The sequence below is a fragment of the Falco cherrug genome, chromosome 4 (genome assembly GCF_023634085.1).
Source record: "Falco cherrug isolate bFalChe1 chromosome 4, bFalChe1.pri, whole genome shotgun sequence".
Classification (NCBI taxonomy): domain Eukaryota; kingdom Metazoa; phylum Chordata; class Aves; order Falconiformes; family Falconidae; genus Falco; species Falco cherrug.
In genome coordinates, this window is record NC_073700.1 from 53,928,202 (window position 1) to 53,945,463 (window position 17,262).

Genomic DNA, 17,262 nt, shown 5'->3' on the forward strand with positions numbered 1-17,262 from the left:
AGGTATTTGACAGACTGAATTTAGTCTCGGATAAGCAAGGACAGCATGCCACCTGGAAAGTCATTAGCTGCTAAAATTCCCTGTTCAGCTTTCCATTCTGAACCTCACAGATCTTCAAAAATGATACCTATCCTTACCTTACTTTGCAGCCGCCACCCTATGGACAGAGCTCCCCTCCTCCAGACTAACATGCTCATTCTGGTGTTTCAGTACCTCCAGACTTTGAGGAAGAGCTGGCAGACTGTACAGCTGAGCTGGGAGAGACGGTCAAGCTGGCTTGCAAAGTTACAGGAGCTCCCAAGCCATCTGTCAGCTGGTACAAAGGTATGAGCAGCAAGTCACGAAATGCACCGTCCACAGTTGTTCTTCAACTGTATTGCTTTGTGCTAATCGGGTAGCAGGGAATCTAAAAGCTGACCACCTAGAGATACCCAAGTCTAGTCTTAAAGTTAGTTACTAAGCAACCCAAGTAACTTAGATCTTCCTATGAGCTAATATACCCTGCTTTTTCAGGTTAGCCTGCATAGAGCCACAACCTGTGGCAGTTAGACAGCTTCTAGTAAATGAACAACTTATTTGAACTAGCTCAGATGTTTCCATGTCACAGCCCAGGCAGCTGTGTGGGCATAGTCTTTTCCCTGGCATTACTTGGCATTACTGTATTGCAGAGGAAACAGCTTTGCTCTAAGTTGATGCCTTGTAAAGATCTGTTCTGCATGTTTACAGTCACTTTGGAGGTGTTCCTTTGGCTAGCAAATCAGAGCTATAACTGCACAGCACATATTCTGGGAGAATTTCACTTTTAAATGAGGATTGGTGATGTATAAGGTCCCTCAACAGTGCTTTGCCCAGAAGATACTTTGTAGAGAGCTGGATGAAGATGAAAAGTTCATTCCTCAACTGCCAACATCAACTGCAATAAAGCAAATGCAGCTCTTGGTCCTCTCAAGCTGAAAAGCTGGACGAAATTCCCAGGGAGAAAATATAATTGCTACTAAGCTATTTTAAAAAAATAATAATTCCCTTTATCTTTAAGATGGAAAGCCTGTGGAGGTGGATCCCCATCACATTATAATAGAAGATCCCGATGGTTCCTGCACATTGATCTTGGACAACCTAACAGGTGTTGACTCAGGACAGTACATGTGCTTTGCTTCCAGTCCTGCTGGAAACGCCAGTACCTTGGGAAAGATCCTTGTTCAAGGTAAAGTTCTGCACAGATGCATTGTTTTAAAGGGGTCTGCTGTGTAATACCTTCCACGTAAATACTAAGACAATCCAGAAGGTCTGTATAACATCTACCGGATAATACTAAAAAAAATAATTTTGATGTACAGGTGCAGTCAATTGCTCTTGGGTCAAAAAATTTGGTCTTTAGTGCCTTGTGTGCGGACAGCGTGAGAATTATCTGGTCAGGGACACATCCTGCATATCTGGTCTTATTTTCTGTTACTAGTTACATTTATCCTGTGTGCAGACATCATGAGAATTATCTGGCCAGGGACACATCCTTCATATCTGGTCATATTTTCTGCTACTGGTTACGTTTATCTTTGCTTTGCAGTGCCACCACGGTTTGTGAACAAGGTTAGAAATGCTTATTTTGTCGAGGGTGAAGATGCTCAGTTTACCTGTACTATTGAAGGAGCACCTAGGCCTCAAATCAGGTCAGTTCTTCAAGTTACACTGGAACAAATCCTCTTTTTCCCATTTTGCATGGACAGAAGTCTCCTGTCTTTACTTTCAATGTTATGACTCCTTCTTCTCTCTGTCTTCCACCTTAACGCCATCCCAATGCTTGCTTTTCCTCATCCCAATGTTCCTGGGATTCTCCTGTTTGTTCTGGCTAGAATCTGAAAAGAACTACCTACAGATAACCCCTGACAGGACTGTATCAGACCTAGTGCCCTGACAACAATTTTATCATTTCTTTATCCTCCCTGCCTTATACCTGAATAGATTTTATCAGCGACCAGTCTGGGCTATTCAGACAAACACCTCAGCATACATTCTCATGATTTGAAGCCCTTTTCCCTGCATTGACTGGTGAGATTTCCTGAGAAGAATCTCATAAACCTGAGCAGTTTAGTATCCATGTGTGCTCTACCCCCCTGTAGACCTATCTTGAGCTGTTTGCCTGCTGGTCTGATAGATGGATCAGTGAGCTGAGGACTTCATTATTTTTTTCCTGGCTTATGCTCAGTGTTTTCCACATGCAGGTGGTACAAAGATGGTGTAATGTTGAAGGACACAACTAAATACCAGACTTTCAGTGAACCACGGAGTGGCATGGTAGTCCTGGTGGTCAAGAACCCTTCCAATGAAGATATGGGACACTATGAATGTGAGGTAAGTTTGGAGAGATTTAAAGATCTGCTGTCTGACTTGACACAGGAGAATTAATTTTACTAGGAGAGATCCATGCATGAGATTAGTGACTGAGTAATTGCTACCACGTGCCGTATAAAAAATGTTTATAAAAAAAGTCAGGCTCTTCTGAAGTAGAACTGGATTGTGAACATCCAAAAGCTTCAGAATATTATGATCTGAGAGTTTAGGGGTTTAAATAATAATTGAGTGAGCTTTCTCTGTGGATTTGATTTAGATCCAGATCTCTAGAGGTACCTCTTACAAAGTTCAGGGCCGTTCTGACATAACATGTTGTTTCTGGAATGTCTTTAAATTAGGACAGATTCATTCTGCTACACAGAAACCATTCAAAGCCAAAAGAAAGAAATTAAGTGTAAATAGAAGTAAAAACCACTGACATTTCTGTTTGTTTAGCAAGCATAGGTGGAAGTACCTGATAAGTTAAAATAAAAGTACTGTAAAATATTTTCTAAAAATGAGTCATATTTTATGTATTCATTGTAATAAAATAGTAATAAGCTCTCAGGGCTCAACTAAAAACAGTTGACTTTGGTTCAGGAAATTAGGATGAGTCAGCAGACCCATGGTAAACAACTCGGCTCACAGCAACTTCACAGTTATTTCACAGAAGTGTTTAGGAAGTTTGAAATAATTTAGAGACTTATACTAGAGTTTTAGCAACATCAGATTACCTTGCATTACCATTAGCTAAGATCCCAAGGTCCGGTATTCCCTTGGCTGATTAAGACTCAGTAGGTTAACTGATGCTAACCAAAGAAACCCCCTCCAGTGACCACCTGAACAGCCCACAGCAGGAATGTGCGCCTGTTGGTAGAGAAAGAGCTACCCCAGGACAAGCCACAGGCTGCAGAGCAAACTGCAGCTAACTGTAAATTAACTGATGTGCTGTAACTTGTCTGTACAAGTAATTTATGGTAAAGTGTTATTGTGAACTCCACCGAGCAGCAATGTGTTCAAACCCTAGCTTAGGTTTGGGGTTACATCTTCATTTCTGTTGTCATGTAATTGCAATGAATTTGTAATGTAGTATAGGAAGGTTTTATTATAAAAAAACACCCTGCATTTCATTTGGTACTGCATGATTCTCTTTAGCTGGTGAACAGATTAGGGTCTGCAAAAAGTGGAGCAGAACTTTACCATCACAGTGCTGCAGCCCTGACCCAGGAGAGGAGAGGAGACCAAGCCATTACCATAGAAGGTATGATCCTTGACCAGCTCCGTAAGTATGTCAGTGAATTGCTCTAAAACCACCTCATTGAGGATCGAATATATTTGCCATCTTATCCATGTCGATTGTTGGTGTACTTGTATCTGTATGTCTATCAAGATGTGCATGGGTATACTGCATCTCAGCTCTATACCCATCACCATCTGTTGATTGCCAAATCTGGCAAATCAACTTCATCATATAATGCTCGTAAAGGCATTATATGGAAAAGGAGGAGCAAATGAAGGGTACATCTCACCACCACTAGTGCAAGAAAAATGTTTCTGTCCCTGTTCGAATACATGCAAATGTGTGTCAGCCTGGCAGAATGTGAGTAACGTATGGCTGAGAAAAAACAGGGCCAGTCGGTAAAGCTGCAGGCATGTCATGCTCATTGCTGAAATACCACTGAAGACCATCTGGAATGACAGAGAAAGCAGCAGTGACAGCAGCATAGCCTGGGTAGTATTAGTTGATCCATTATCTAGGACTGTTCAGGGAGTACACACCATATAGCCATAGCTTCCTTTTTCTGCGTGTTTCACCTGAATTGGCAGGGTGATAGGAACTGATTTGACGCCCATCCAACAACACATCTCTTTCTTAACACCTTTAGGATGTCACTGCCTACAGTTACCTTCTTATCAAAGGGATTTCCGCAGGCAGTGTGTTTGACGTGCTTGCTATAAACCCATCACAACCAAGTATAAATCAGCGACTACATCTGCGTAAGGAACATCTCCTGGCATAGGGAACCCATTCTTCGTACATCTTAGAAGTGTCCTGGGCTGGCTGAGCATGGCCAGCCAGTGCTGTCTCTCTCAAACAGTTCCCAGCAGTGGTTCAGGAGATAATACAGCCGAGGGACCATCTATAATAGATAACGTAGTTATCTATTTATCTAGTTAATAGGGTAAGAAAGAGGACCAGGACTGGCACAGGCCATTCTATTCCAGCAGACCTTCGTGTCAGAGAGCTGTCCCAGATGTGGTTAGTGGAGACGCAGCCAAGAAAAGCCAGGGGTTTGCCAACAGCTGTAGAGCCTTCTTTCCTCATCGGTGTTTTCACATTGTCTTGCAGTAATAACAGGGGTTTAAGGGTGCTTTTGACGGGATAATTATTATTATTATCAACATTCACTAAGAGCCATCAAATACAAAGGCATCCTGACTTGAGAAGCTGCTGGGCAGGAAATGACTGGAGTGTGGAAAAATATTCAGGGACAATGGTACTCCACATATGTATTTTTTCCCCCCATCATTTTCTATAGGTCTGTGCTGTTGGCTCTGTCTGAGACGGGGTCCTGGATGGCTGGACCCTTTAGCCAGCCCCCTGTAGATACTAATATATTATGACATTAAGAGGATTCAGACACAATGGGCTACTAAGATTAATATTGTGATCTATGTACTTGCTTGTCTTCCCTTTATGCTTGCTTTCCTTTTAGTCCTTTCCCAAAGAACCATCAAATCATTTGCAAGCATTACAGGGAGAATGGTGTTAGTAAGGCAACATCAGAATTGTTTCAGCACAATAAACCTTGCAGTACTGGAAGCTTTGCCCTTCCTGTACCCTAAAGAGAGAGAAAAAGAGTTGTACGCAGGGTGGAGAGGGACACAAACAAATCACGGTTAGAGTGGCATATCTTGATAAAGTTCCCTTGTACCAAGGCAGATGATGTTATAAAAACAAGGGTTGTAAAACAGTGTTAAGGGCGTTGTTCAGCTCTTGGGGTTGTAAATGTCTATGTTCAGCCTTGCATTACTCATCTGCTTTTATTCCTGCAGTCAAACCCAAAAAATTTTGTGAGCTTGGTTGAAGAAATATAATTGGGGTTTGCCTGGAAGCTTCAGAAACGTTATGAAATAGGTTTTGGTCTGTGATGTGCAATTGCTTGAACTTGGTAATAGGGATGGAAATTGATTCCCAAGTCACCTCTGAGGAGAAGCAGAGGGAGAGCTGCTTCAGGCCAAGGGAGCAAAGAGCAGGCTTATCCATGGAGCAAGAGGATTGTTCTGAGCAGAATCGCATCAGGGATGCACTTGGCATAATGCACTGGGCCGAGGAGGGAATTTGTTGCTTTCTTGAGAATCAATAACCAGCCTTGGTCTGCCTATGGAAAAATCAGGTTCATCCGGCAAGGAACTGGAGGACGGATGGCTCTCATGAAGGCTTTCTTTTTCCGTCCTTACCATCCTTTCTATTTGTGAAAATGGGATTATTTGTTACTTCACCAAGAGGACAACGTCACTGTTGTGTGGTACTATTACAACAGAAAAGAGATGCTGTGTCTGTTTCCTAGCTTACCTGCGCAGTGGGCCTCTTTTACCCGATTTATCGTTGGTTCTGCAAAACAACAATTGTCAGAGCCTCCTGAGGCACCCAAGGGCCTTTAGCTGCAGCTGTTCCGGTTGTTATCCTCCTGCCTTTCTGTACTGTTCATTATACTGAACCAAACCTACTGTCACCATTTGGGATACCGTTAGTACAGTGGTTTAGGAGCCCTGACCGGCAGTCAGCGGTGGCCCACAGTCTGACACCGTGGGTCTCCAAACAAACTTCTTGTCGTTAGGTTTAAATTCACACTGTGGGAATCTGCAGATCCATTGGAAGGGACAGATCCAAAAAGGATGGAAACCACTGGACTAAGGGGTCCCCTTGCAAGCAGCCGCAGCTTGGGCTGCCAGCCTGAATCGCTGAGATCTGCCTTCAGCTACACCTGGTTGCTGCGCTGAAGTCAATGGAGGGTTGCTTTCAAAATCCTTTTTCTGTGGATATGGGAAGAATTTTAAATACATTTAAAAAAAAAAAAAAAAGTGTCACTGAAAGAAAATCCTTCTCTTTGACTTCAAGTTGACTGTCTGCTTTGCACCTTGCTGCTTAACCTACCCACGGCAGATCTGGGCTGGTGTGCTCTGGCATCCCTTTCTAATGTGTTCCTATGGTGATTCATTCATCCCAGGCTCACTAACTTGTTTGTTTTTGAAGAAAAACAAAGCTCAGCATTTTTGGAAGGTGTTGCATTTTCATATGGGCGTGCAGATTCAGGACATATAACGAGACAGGCAATAACAGGGGAAGGAGTCAGCTATGCAAGCGGACATAAGCAAAACGGTAAAGACAAACGCCTGGCGTGGTTACAGCCGGGCCACGGGAACCTCTCCAGTTTGCCTTGGATCTCATGCAGAGCTTTGGGCAAGTCGTTTAATTGCCTTGTTTGGTAACACCCACCTTGCAGGAAAAAGCTAAATATTCTGAGGCTCTCAAACGGAAGATTGCTTTAAAACACAGAGGAGCATTTGGATCTGTTAGCACCACATTTTACTGAAGAAATAGAGCAGAGGAATTTGTCCCCTGACTTTTTTGAAGTTCCCTGGTTAGGGTGATGATTAAAATATTTGTGTTGTTATTTTTATTCTGTTGGCATCGCCATTTTGGGGCTGGCCATGTGGTTTTCAGCACAAATTCAAGAGAGTACAATCTGCCTTTACAACATCTCAGTCCCTGCAGGAGTGGAGCCTTTTTTTTTTTTTTTTTTTTTTTTTTTTTTTGAGAGAGAGAGAAAGCAAAACACATTTCATTCACACAATTTAGGAAACTCCATTATGTCCACGAATTGCTCATTTTAAGATTAGCTTTAGCAGATTTGTGCATCCCCTGGTTGCAGATTGGCCTCTGAAGCGTAGCAGAAGAGGGTGAATGCAGAGCAGAGCTCCTGTGGTTTATGCCAGCAGCATGTACTGTGCAGGAAAAACAGGTTTATGCTTCTGGGAGTGAAGAAAGCAGACATAAAGTTTGTAATAAAGGCCATAAACCACCTTTTATCCATTCAGTGTGAGAAGAACTGACTTATCCTAAATGTTTCATCACTTGTAAGTCAATGATTTCATGTATTAACCAGAGAGGAGTCTAGTCTTATAGAAGCACTGGCTGATCCTAATGCTTACAGCTTTTAACCTGCTTACCAGGGGCTCCTGCTTTGTGAAGCTGTTTTCCTAAAATGCTATTGAACAAGTTGAAATGATAAATCTAGTGCTAAAACAGATGCAGAATATTTTCCCTCTTGGGGAAAAATTAAAAAAAAAAAAAAAAAAAAAAGAAACCCAAATTTTCTCATCCTACTTTCATGTGGTTCTATCCTTCGTATAGGATTGCTGAAATCCTCCCTCACACCTTGGATAGCACATATAAGATCGATCTGTCACACACAAAACTGCAAGTCATCAGGACCCGTTTATGTCATTTACAGCTTCCTCATCCCAGGCCTGCTAAACTTTTGAATACTGAATCCCTTTGACATCTGCGACATAAAAATATTGTGTTTGATGTCATTTGGGAGGACTGCAAGAACAGACATTAATAAACATTTAAGAGACTTCCTCTTACAGACATTGGGAGATTTCATTAAATACATGTTTAAGTATCATCTAAATACAGTTGCTGTTAAAATAATTGTATAAAACATCTATGTTTAGGTGTATAATCAAATTAATTCCTATTTACATCAGAACTTACACTCTTCTGTTTATGGGTTAATCTCATGATACTACTTGATGAGGTTCTCTAAAAGTTATGTAAAAGTTGCACAATATTGATTTAAAGGGCTTAAAATTTCACTGAACGTTTCTAACCCGGGTGCAGTAAATTCTTCAAGCACTCAGTTCATCTTCCATCATTGTATAATTATCATTCCACCATTTTAAAAAGGGTTTGAATTATTTAAAAAAATATTAAGTAAGGGTAGGTAAACAGTTACGTTGTAATTGTGTTCATAGATAAACATTTGAAAATAATTTTGCCCTTTACTGACTCAGTAAGCTATAAACTCTAATTTCCAAGCAGACCTTGTTTAAACCCACCTAATTCTGCAGTAACTCCTTTGACTTTATTGGAAATTATTCCAGATTTTTACATGGATAAATGAGACAAGGCTCTGGAAAGAAAATATAGAACTCTAGGTCAGATATTAAGATCAACATTTGCACAAAATTCTTTTTCATTATGGTGGGTTTTGGTGTTTTAGCTGGTGGCAGAAGGAAGCCCTTGGAAGTGAAGTGGAAGGAAAATTAGGTTAAACTATTCCATCTAATATTGTAGGTGTATTTTTAATTTTCAGTCAGTGCAGGTTTTGGACACTGTTGAAAACATCAGCGCTAATCATAAGTTATTTAACAAATAATACAGACACTACGAGTTCCCTGGGCAAGGACTGTTTGTGATTTTATAGACATATTTTTAAGTTGCCGTTCACTTTCAATTCTACCAACTGAAAATTACCAGAGCTTATTTATTATAGGCTGGCTGGAAAACTGAAAACCAATTTCTGGACAAATTACTTTGAGATTAAATTAAGGGTTTTTTTAGAAACTTTACTAGTTTATTAAATAAGAAATGGGGCTTGGTGTTGTTTTTTCTAGATCTCAAATAGGTTCAGCAGTTCAGAACGTGTTCCAAACAGTCTGGTTCAAACTGTGTCTTAATTTTATTCCAGCAGATAGGATGGAAACTTCTATTAGCTCTTCAAATGGTATCTTCCTTATTTTTAAAAATGTCAATTCTAAGAAATATTTGCAAAATAATTAAATCATTACTTTTCTTTTGATCTTGATATACATCAATAGTTTCTTGTTTGTTAGGGGACAAGGGTGAGGAAAAATTGCAAATTATAGCAAAAAGAAGATGGAGCAGGCTTAGATGTATTACAGGGCTCTCTTGGGTTTCCTGGGGTTCTTTTTTTGATGTACCTGATGATAACGATTGTAGTTTTCATTGTTATCAGCTGGGATTTTGCCTCTAATCCACAAAAGCTTGGACATTGTTCAGTGTTTGGGGAGACTCTTTGTTTAGTAAGTGAAATCAAAATTTAAAGACGTTCAGCTCTCCAGGATTTTCCAGGTCAAGGCATTTTCATGTTTCTCACACCATCACTACCTTATAGAAAAAAAAACCCAAACAACCAAACAGAAACAAGAACAACAACAAAATAAAAAAAAGGACCTTGTTTTCTGGCTTTGACCTGCTAAACAAAAATGTCACAATCTCATGGTAGAATAAACAGATTTTGCAATAATGTTCTCCACAAAATATTTAATTTCTAAGCTAAACCTTTCACTGTTCAGAGAGCACTCTGAATTCTCCTTCTTGGTCAGAAACACTAAAGGTGACTCTGGAAATAACCACAGAAAGCATGGATGGGATGGTACAGTTGTTTTTTTCATTCATTCCAGTTTATTTTTATTAACTGAGCAAAGTTAATTTAATCATTTCAGCTTTTGCCTTTCTTTAACCCCATGCTGTTCATACTGTTTTCTTTGTAGTCACTGAACAAGAGACTAAAGTGCCCAAGAAAACCATCATCATGTAAGTGCTGATTTTTTTTTTTAAATAACATTTGTGTTTTGCCTTGCTGCCTATGCATGATCCAATAACAAGCTTGTGTTTATTGGCCATGCAAGTGTGTTCATTCCCATCCCACCAGATCTCATGGCATTCTGGGCTATGCAAAGTGACCACCTGAAAAAAGATCTTACTATCCCTTTCAAAAAATAGCAACAATGGTGTTAGACACAGCCTGGGTCAGTTTGTTTATTAGATTACATGTGAAAAAAAATTCCATGGAAGACTGCCAGAATTGTGCAAGAGTTCAAGAAGGTAGTCTTGAGTCTCAATGTTGACAAGAAACCAGCTTTGAAAAAATGTACAAACTTAACAAGTATCTCATAGTTTATGATGATTTCTTCTGGCTTTCTATTTTAAATTCATCAGGAAAGCCTCTTATGATGAAGTAGAAGGAAGATGCATATTTTTATCCCCTTCTGTCTCACTATGAATTTTTGTCCCAGTAATGACTTGGTCTGTTTGGATACTTTGAGCCTGGTTTATATTGGGTTCCTATAACATATAAAGATTAATTGCAGCAAAAAGCAGTACTTTGTCAGTCATATGTACACCAGAAGCTCATCAGCCATTAAAATCTTAATGTGTCTTTTCCTTTTTTAAGTAACAAAACCAAATACATAACCAAATTGTTCCATGTGCTGGAAGGGGGACATTGTCCTTCTGTGGTAGGCCTTCAGAGCACCTCCAAGCTGTTCAAATCATGTCCTAATGGTAGTAGGTGACAACACAATGGATATTTTGGGGCAGTGTGTTCCCTCAAGGGTTGTCCTGTTGCTCTAATCAGTCCTTGACTTGGACATGATGCCAAAGTTGACTTCTTTTACTTGGGTGAGGAGAACGTGTGAAATGACAACTAAAATATGGTTAAGTGTTGCTTACCTTTTATCTCTTTTATTATTTTCTTTGGTGACTATTCCTTATGACCCATGCATTTAGCACATGCGGAGCATAAGAAGACATGTCCCCCCTCCTAGCAGCTTCCACCTTGAATAGGCAGTGAGCAGACAGGAGAGGCAGGAAGGGGTTCTGCTGTGCCCCTCTCTCTTGCACATCAGTTCAGTTAACCTCTCCAGTCCTTAGACTGTTTACCCTCCAAAGACCAGAAGACGAAGGTGTTTCTGCCTGCACCATCTCAAGGACCAAGGATTCAGATACCAGTGGGATGGCTAAACAGAGAAATATTTTTTGGTACCACATTCAAAAACATCCTGAGAAAGTCATGACCAGGAAGGAATCACTCAGTCAGACTACATCTAAAGCTTAGTAAATCTCATCTATCTACATCTCTGCAAATCACCTGGAGAGATGCTTTTATTTTACATCTCTCCTCAGTCAGCTGGTAGTCCTTTTCCCTTCATGATTTCAGATCACAAGCAGCAGCATTAATACTGGTTGATTAAATAATATTAAACTAATGCAAAATACCATCAGTTATGCTGATTTCTGAATTTCTGACATGTAAATTCCAAAGACTGTTGCTTTGGACAACTCAAGAAGTGATTCCCAAATTAAGGGCTGCAGCCCCAAAGGAGGTCGGTACATTTATGAGTGGGATCTCAGAACAACAGAAATCCCCCTCCTTTTGCTAGTGGAGGCAGTCATGAACTCATTAGAGTGGACTTCAGCTGGAATTAAGCCAGTGATGGGGTAAAGTTTGGGAACGACTATCTAAGGGCACACTCCAGCTCTCCTTAATTTGCAGCAAGCTGAGGAAAGAAGTAGCTTGGAAACAACTAGCAGAAAATAACAGATAATTTAGAGATGGGATTGAACAGTGTCAATATATGCAAATCCCAGACCAAAACCACATTTTAACCTTGCAATGTAGAGCAAAGTCGAGTGAAAGCCCACAGGGATTTGTTCTTGTCTTTATCTAGAATGATTTCATTTAGTGTAATTTAGAAAGGCACCATGGCCGTTATGAAAGGTTCACATAAGCCTTAAAGCTCTATAGCAAAACTATAGACAATTTGGGGGAAAAGGGGGGGGGGGGGGGGGGGGCAGTAGGAGACAGGGTGCTCTGAAAGAAAAGAAATCTCACTGTAGCTGATCCCATCCTGAACTTCGCTGCATCCTCTAAGGGGAGAGATTGATGTGGAAAGAAATCTGATCTCCATAGCAGAACGCAATATACCAGTCTCTAAAAATAAGACGAGTAAATGACAAAGGCCACAATATACCTAAAAGGATTAGTTTTCCACGATGGTTAGACAAATGCAACAGGAGAAACTGCCTCTCCTTTCACAAGGACTCCTTCCCCCCTTCACCGTATCTCAGTGCAAAAGCCAGAGCAGAGACGGCTGGAGAGCGGAGCTGGTGACTTCCAGCCCTGTGTGGCTGTGACTAGGAGCTGGCGAGGAGAAAGAAATGAAAAAGCTATCATCTTGATCCATAACCCCAGTCCAGGCCACTGTCTTTACCCTTCAGTTAATTCTTTTTTTTTTTTTTTTTTTATCCCATTGTTTGGAGGTAGGGACAGAATCTCAACTCTTGTTTGATCCAGTTTCATCTGTAGCTCATTTAAACTTGATGCTTGTCCTGGCATGTGAGCAGAGAAGATTGTTTTGACACAAGCTGCGTATTTATACGGGGATGCTGAAAAGTCCCAACTGCTTTCGATATGTCCAAAAAATCTAAAGTAAGGCCAGCAGAAACATGCTGAGAAATTATAATCGTGCATCCCAGATTGGTTTGGTGCTCCCCTGTCAATTGGTGGTAGCAGGATCAGGCTGTGTCTGCAAGAATGATATTGTGAAAAGCAAAAATAAGTACATTTTGGGGTAGATGACTTGTGCAGGAAATGTTCTAACTTTCTTTTCCTGGTCTCCAGATGTTTAATGCCCTTTTAACGTAACTGTTCTGCATGTAAAAATGCGTATCTCTGATCTCAATAGAGTCTTCAATAAAAAAGAGATATGTTACAATTATTAAAAAAGAGGAACCTACTGACCCTACTGTAATAAAGGGCATTTTGCCACTGAGTTTGATGAAGCCAGGATTTTAGCCAAGGATACCCAGGAAAAGGTTAAACTCCTTGAGTGTTAAAATCTTTGGGTGAAACTGCTATATGGGTCTAAAGTAGCAGAGTAGGTGGTCAACACAAGCCCGTGAAATATAGCAGCATCCAGAAGAACATTTCTCAGTGAACATACCTCTGTGGTCTTGCGCTCAAGGAGGTTAATGGAGCTAGGGCCCACCTGGGGGAAGGGGAACAGAGGGCTTCCCTGGCTCAGAAAGTAGGGGGTGATGGGCATGTGGGTGTGTGCGTTGCGTGTGTATCCCTTCCGAAATGACACGCTTCACCAAAAGCTGGCGTTCTCACAAAACTAACCCCACTGTAGCGCCTTGACCGACATTGGCATGTGCTGATGGAGTGTGGCTCCCCGAAAAGTCTCGTCTTCCTGCCAACTCCCAACCCTTTCTGTCATCAGAGAGGAAACAATAACCACTGTGGTGAAGAACCCAAGACAAAGGGGAAGGGTTTCTCCAGCACGTTCTTCTTCAGGCCACTCGCCTTCCCGCTCCCCCAGAGCAGAGCCAGCTCCAGAGCCAGTGTATGTCTCAAAGATCAGGCAGCCTGTCCACAGACACGAGCAGGAGGTGACACCAAAGTCTGCTGTTCCCGTGCTTTTTGTCACAGAACCAGAGGACAGGCAAGGAGCAGCAGCCAGAGATGTCCTCTTAGAGACCAAGGTGGAAGAGAAAAAGCCAAAATGGGTTGAAGTGGAGGAAATAATTGAATTCAAGGTGAAAAAAACGCCAAAACCTGCAAGGAAAAGAGGCTCTTCCCCAGCAAAACAAGAAAAAGATGACTCGGGGGTGTTAACATTCACATTTCCCAGCTCGAGGCCTAGGCGTTCCCCAGAAGATGATCCAAACACTAACAACTCCAACAATAAATTGGTAGAACAGTCCAAATCTTTGCCTAATGACAGTCTCTCTGAAGCTGATATCCAGCCCCTGGTGTACATCACTGAGCAGGAAGGAGCTCAAGTCAGCAACGAAGACAGAAGCTCCCCGACTGGGTCCGAACAACTAGAAAATCATTTATTTATGGATTATGGAACCGAGGAAAAAAGCTTCCCACAGGAAACAAGTGCTCACTATGAGTCAGACGTGGCTTCCCCGCTGCTTGCCTGTGGGGGTGAGCCTTTGGTCTTCAGTTTTGAGACAGCTGGTGCAGACCAGCAGGAGCTTCTGTTCTCACTAGCGAGTCCAGAGGTTAAGGAAGAGGTAGATGAATCAAATGTATCTTGGCCTGTGGAAGAGGGGGTACCTGAAGCAATGCAAGATGCTCTTCCAGAAGAGCATGATGTCGTGATAGTTGACGAACCAGAGGAACTACAGACCGACGACCTTAGCACCCGGGATCGCAAAATCTTAACCCACAATGGCAAAGTATTAACTCTGGAGGATCTTGAAGATTATGTTCCTGAAGAAGGGGAGACCTATGGGTGTGATGATCAGAACCATACAGCAGAGAAACCCTGCGAGATCTCTGTGCTCCAGACAGAGATTAACGAGCCAACAATTGGGAAGCCGGTGCTGCTGAATCTGGTGAGGCCTGTTGTGTCCCAGCCCAGGCAAACATTTTTCAGCCAGTTTGAGGAGCATGTTCCTGCAAGCATGTTCATGTCAGCGTCTAGGATAACCGGTGTGCAGTCTGTGGGACCTTCAAACATCTCTTTCCACGTGAGCGATGCCTGCATGGCAGTGACGCCTGGAATGCATGCAGCAACAGCGGCAGCTTCTCCTGGTCCCTCCTTCACAGTAAAACCATCTTTCTGCACCGAAGTCCAGCTCTCAGCAGACAACGGACAGTCAAGCTTTAAAACTGAAGTTTCCACAAGAACCCTCAACTATGGGACTGTCGGCGAGCCTGTTACCTTGCACATCAGCACAGAAGACCTCTCCCAAAGCTGAGCAGATGCAAGCATAATTTTCAACACAAAAGAAAGCAGCATTTTAGAAAAAAAAAAACCAACTAATTACAATTGTTGTAGGTGAGGGGAATTGGTGATGAAGATCACAAGGTAACATGTACAAGGGAATACCTTTGAGGAAAATATATTTAAATACGATATGTTGAGCTTTTCCAGTCTTAAAGGGAACACGTCTGTCAGAAAAGTTTGAAATTTTAAAAGCTTTGATCAAGGTGAACATATATCATTCCATAGTGGAGTAGTGTTGGTAGATTTAGGAAAAGCCTGATTCTCCTGCCTATGACAGAAATATGAATGAATAAGTGCATTTTTGCCCATGAACTTAAAAATTACTGCAAGTGCCCATTTGTACATTACAGTGTGGCAAGAAGTTGAAAGTATCTAAGCTTTTCAGCATCCTTCAGCAGCCCAGGACAGGAGGACTATTTCCAGCTAAAGCGACCTCCTGTCACTGTATGTGCCTGAAAGTCATGAAGCATCACACTGCTTTGACTCTGCTATACACTCTGGACACCAATTAGCTCTCAAAATTTCTTCATAAACCTTTCAACATGCACAGTCTGGTTCCATTTTAAACTTCTGCCACAGAATGAAACATACAGAAATTATTGCCTTTACTAGGGATGCAAAGGCCTGCTCAGACCCTTTGGTTGAAATCTGAATTTGACTATTGAGAATCACACTGACTTGAGGAGGCAAGAGTTTCATTGTTCTCTTCTGCTTTAAGTTAAAAAGACCATCTTTTTTAAATGACTGCTATTTTCAAGTCCACTTCCTAGTTGTCTAAAGATACAGGTTTTATTAATCTGTTTTCTAGTGCAGTGGATTTATAAACCATATCTTTTAAAATATAGATTTACTTAACGTGCACCAAAAGATTAAGGTGCTGCACAAAATGACTTCTGCATCTATAATCAAACACTAACACATACAAAGAACCACAGATGTGGTCTTTGTCAATAAGTATTACTGGAAGAACATTTGGTCTCCTGTACGTGCCAGTGTTGAAACATTACTCTGAATAGATTGATGTGTGATGTCTCCTGTATGTGCTAACAGGAATTCACTGCAGAGCTACAGCAAAGTAGCAGGAGCACAAAGACAGTTTAAAAAAAAAAACAAACAACCAAACATAAAGAAAAGAGGTCTTTACCATAAGTGCCTGGTTGAAAAATACATCTGTTGAAAATGTATTGGGCTGCTTGGAAGCACTGCCCGTTGCAATTGCATCATGTTACTGTAGACATGTATGTTGAGCTGTCTTGTAGAGGTGCTACCTTCTGTGGAGTTTCTCTGGAGCTTTACAGGGGGAGCGCTGATCAAGGGGAAGGCTAAGATGCGCTGAGCATGGCCCACTTCTGTTGGCTTCACCAAAAATCAATGTTTGCACAGACCTTCAACAGGTTGCTCAGCCCTGGAAAGAATTGAGCTCATAGGCTGAAATATTGGTCCCAGTTGAAGTCAGCTGGAGTTTGTCATTGATCTCAGTAGGACCAAGCACTGGCCCTTGGCAGAGATACGGGGTGAAAAGTCCCGACACCTCGTCCTGGCTGAGTTGTGTAGAAGTGTTGCAATAGAAAATGTTTTCATTTAGGTGGTGCAGGGAAACGAGAAATGCTCAGACGCAGCTGAATTTCTAACTAGCATGAAGAGAAAGAACAGAGTGAGTTTCTGCCTTGGAAATGTGCGTGTGATGTTGTCTCAGTGTTTCCCAGTGAGGTAATACTGTGGAGCTTGTTCTGGAGCCCCCCCGACAATATTGCCGCAGGGACTGGATTCACAAAAGGTGCTGGCACAGAAGAGTAGATTTTTCCTTCTGTGGTTGCACCTTGATCATGTGCTCCCTAAAACGAATGTATTGATTTCAGAGCCTTTTACTTTCGGTATCCAAACAGGATGTTATGTGTAATATCATGTGCCCTACCCTCAGAATATAGGATGCTTTTCCAGTGATTACATGTGGTAAAATAAATCAAGCCTCTTTTATGTTACTCTCCCATTTTTTATAACATCTCCTTGCTTTATACTGTTTGTTTTATAATTAAGTGATAGGAAGGATATACATTAGTGCCTTTTTCATATATTGCACTGTACGTTGGAAAGTAGCAGACATGCCACAAGGAAATACTTTCAAAACTAAAATTATTTCTTTTCCATTGGGTCTGATTCTGATCTCAGTTATTCCAGTATCAATCTAGAGTAACTCCACAGAAGGAAGGTAATTTGATTCACATTTGCAAAGATACTACTGAGAAGAGAATTCGCCCTATGGTAGTCTTCAAAAATATAATATTAATCCAAAAGATAATAAAGTGGGGGAAA

The 17,262-nt window shown here is 41.4% G+C and overlaps 1 protein-coding gene across 1 annotated transcript in view; it reads left to right on the forward strand.

The window, feature by feature from the left end:
* The window catches only part of OBSCN (obscurin, cytoskeletal calmodulin and titin-interacting RhoGEF), a 184,253-nt gene that overhangs the window by 137,192 nt on the left and 29,799 nt on the right, over positions 1-17,262 (forward strand). The window contains exons 88-92 of the mRNA XM_055709071.1: positions 211-324; positions 1,037-1,204; positions 1,565-1,667; positions 2,220-2,349; positions 3,484-3,589. Coding sequence (XP_055565046.1) covers positions 211-324; positions 1,037-1,204; positions 1,565-1,667; positions 2,220-2,349; positions 3,484-3,589 — 621 coding nt within the window. The remainder of the gene's footprint in view (positions 1-210; positions 325-1,036; positions 1,205-1,564; positions 1,668-2,219; positions 2,350-3,483; positions 3,590-17,262) is intronic.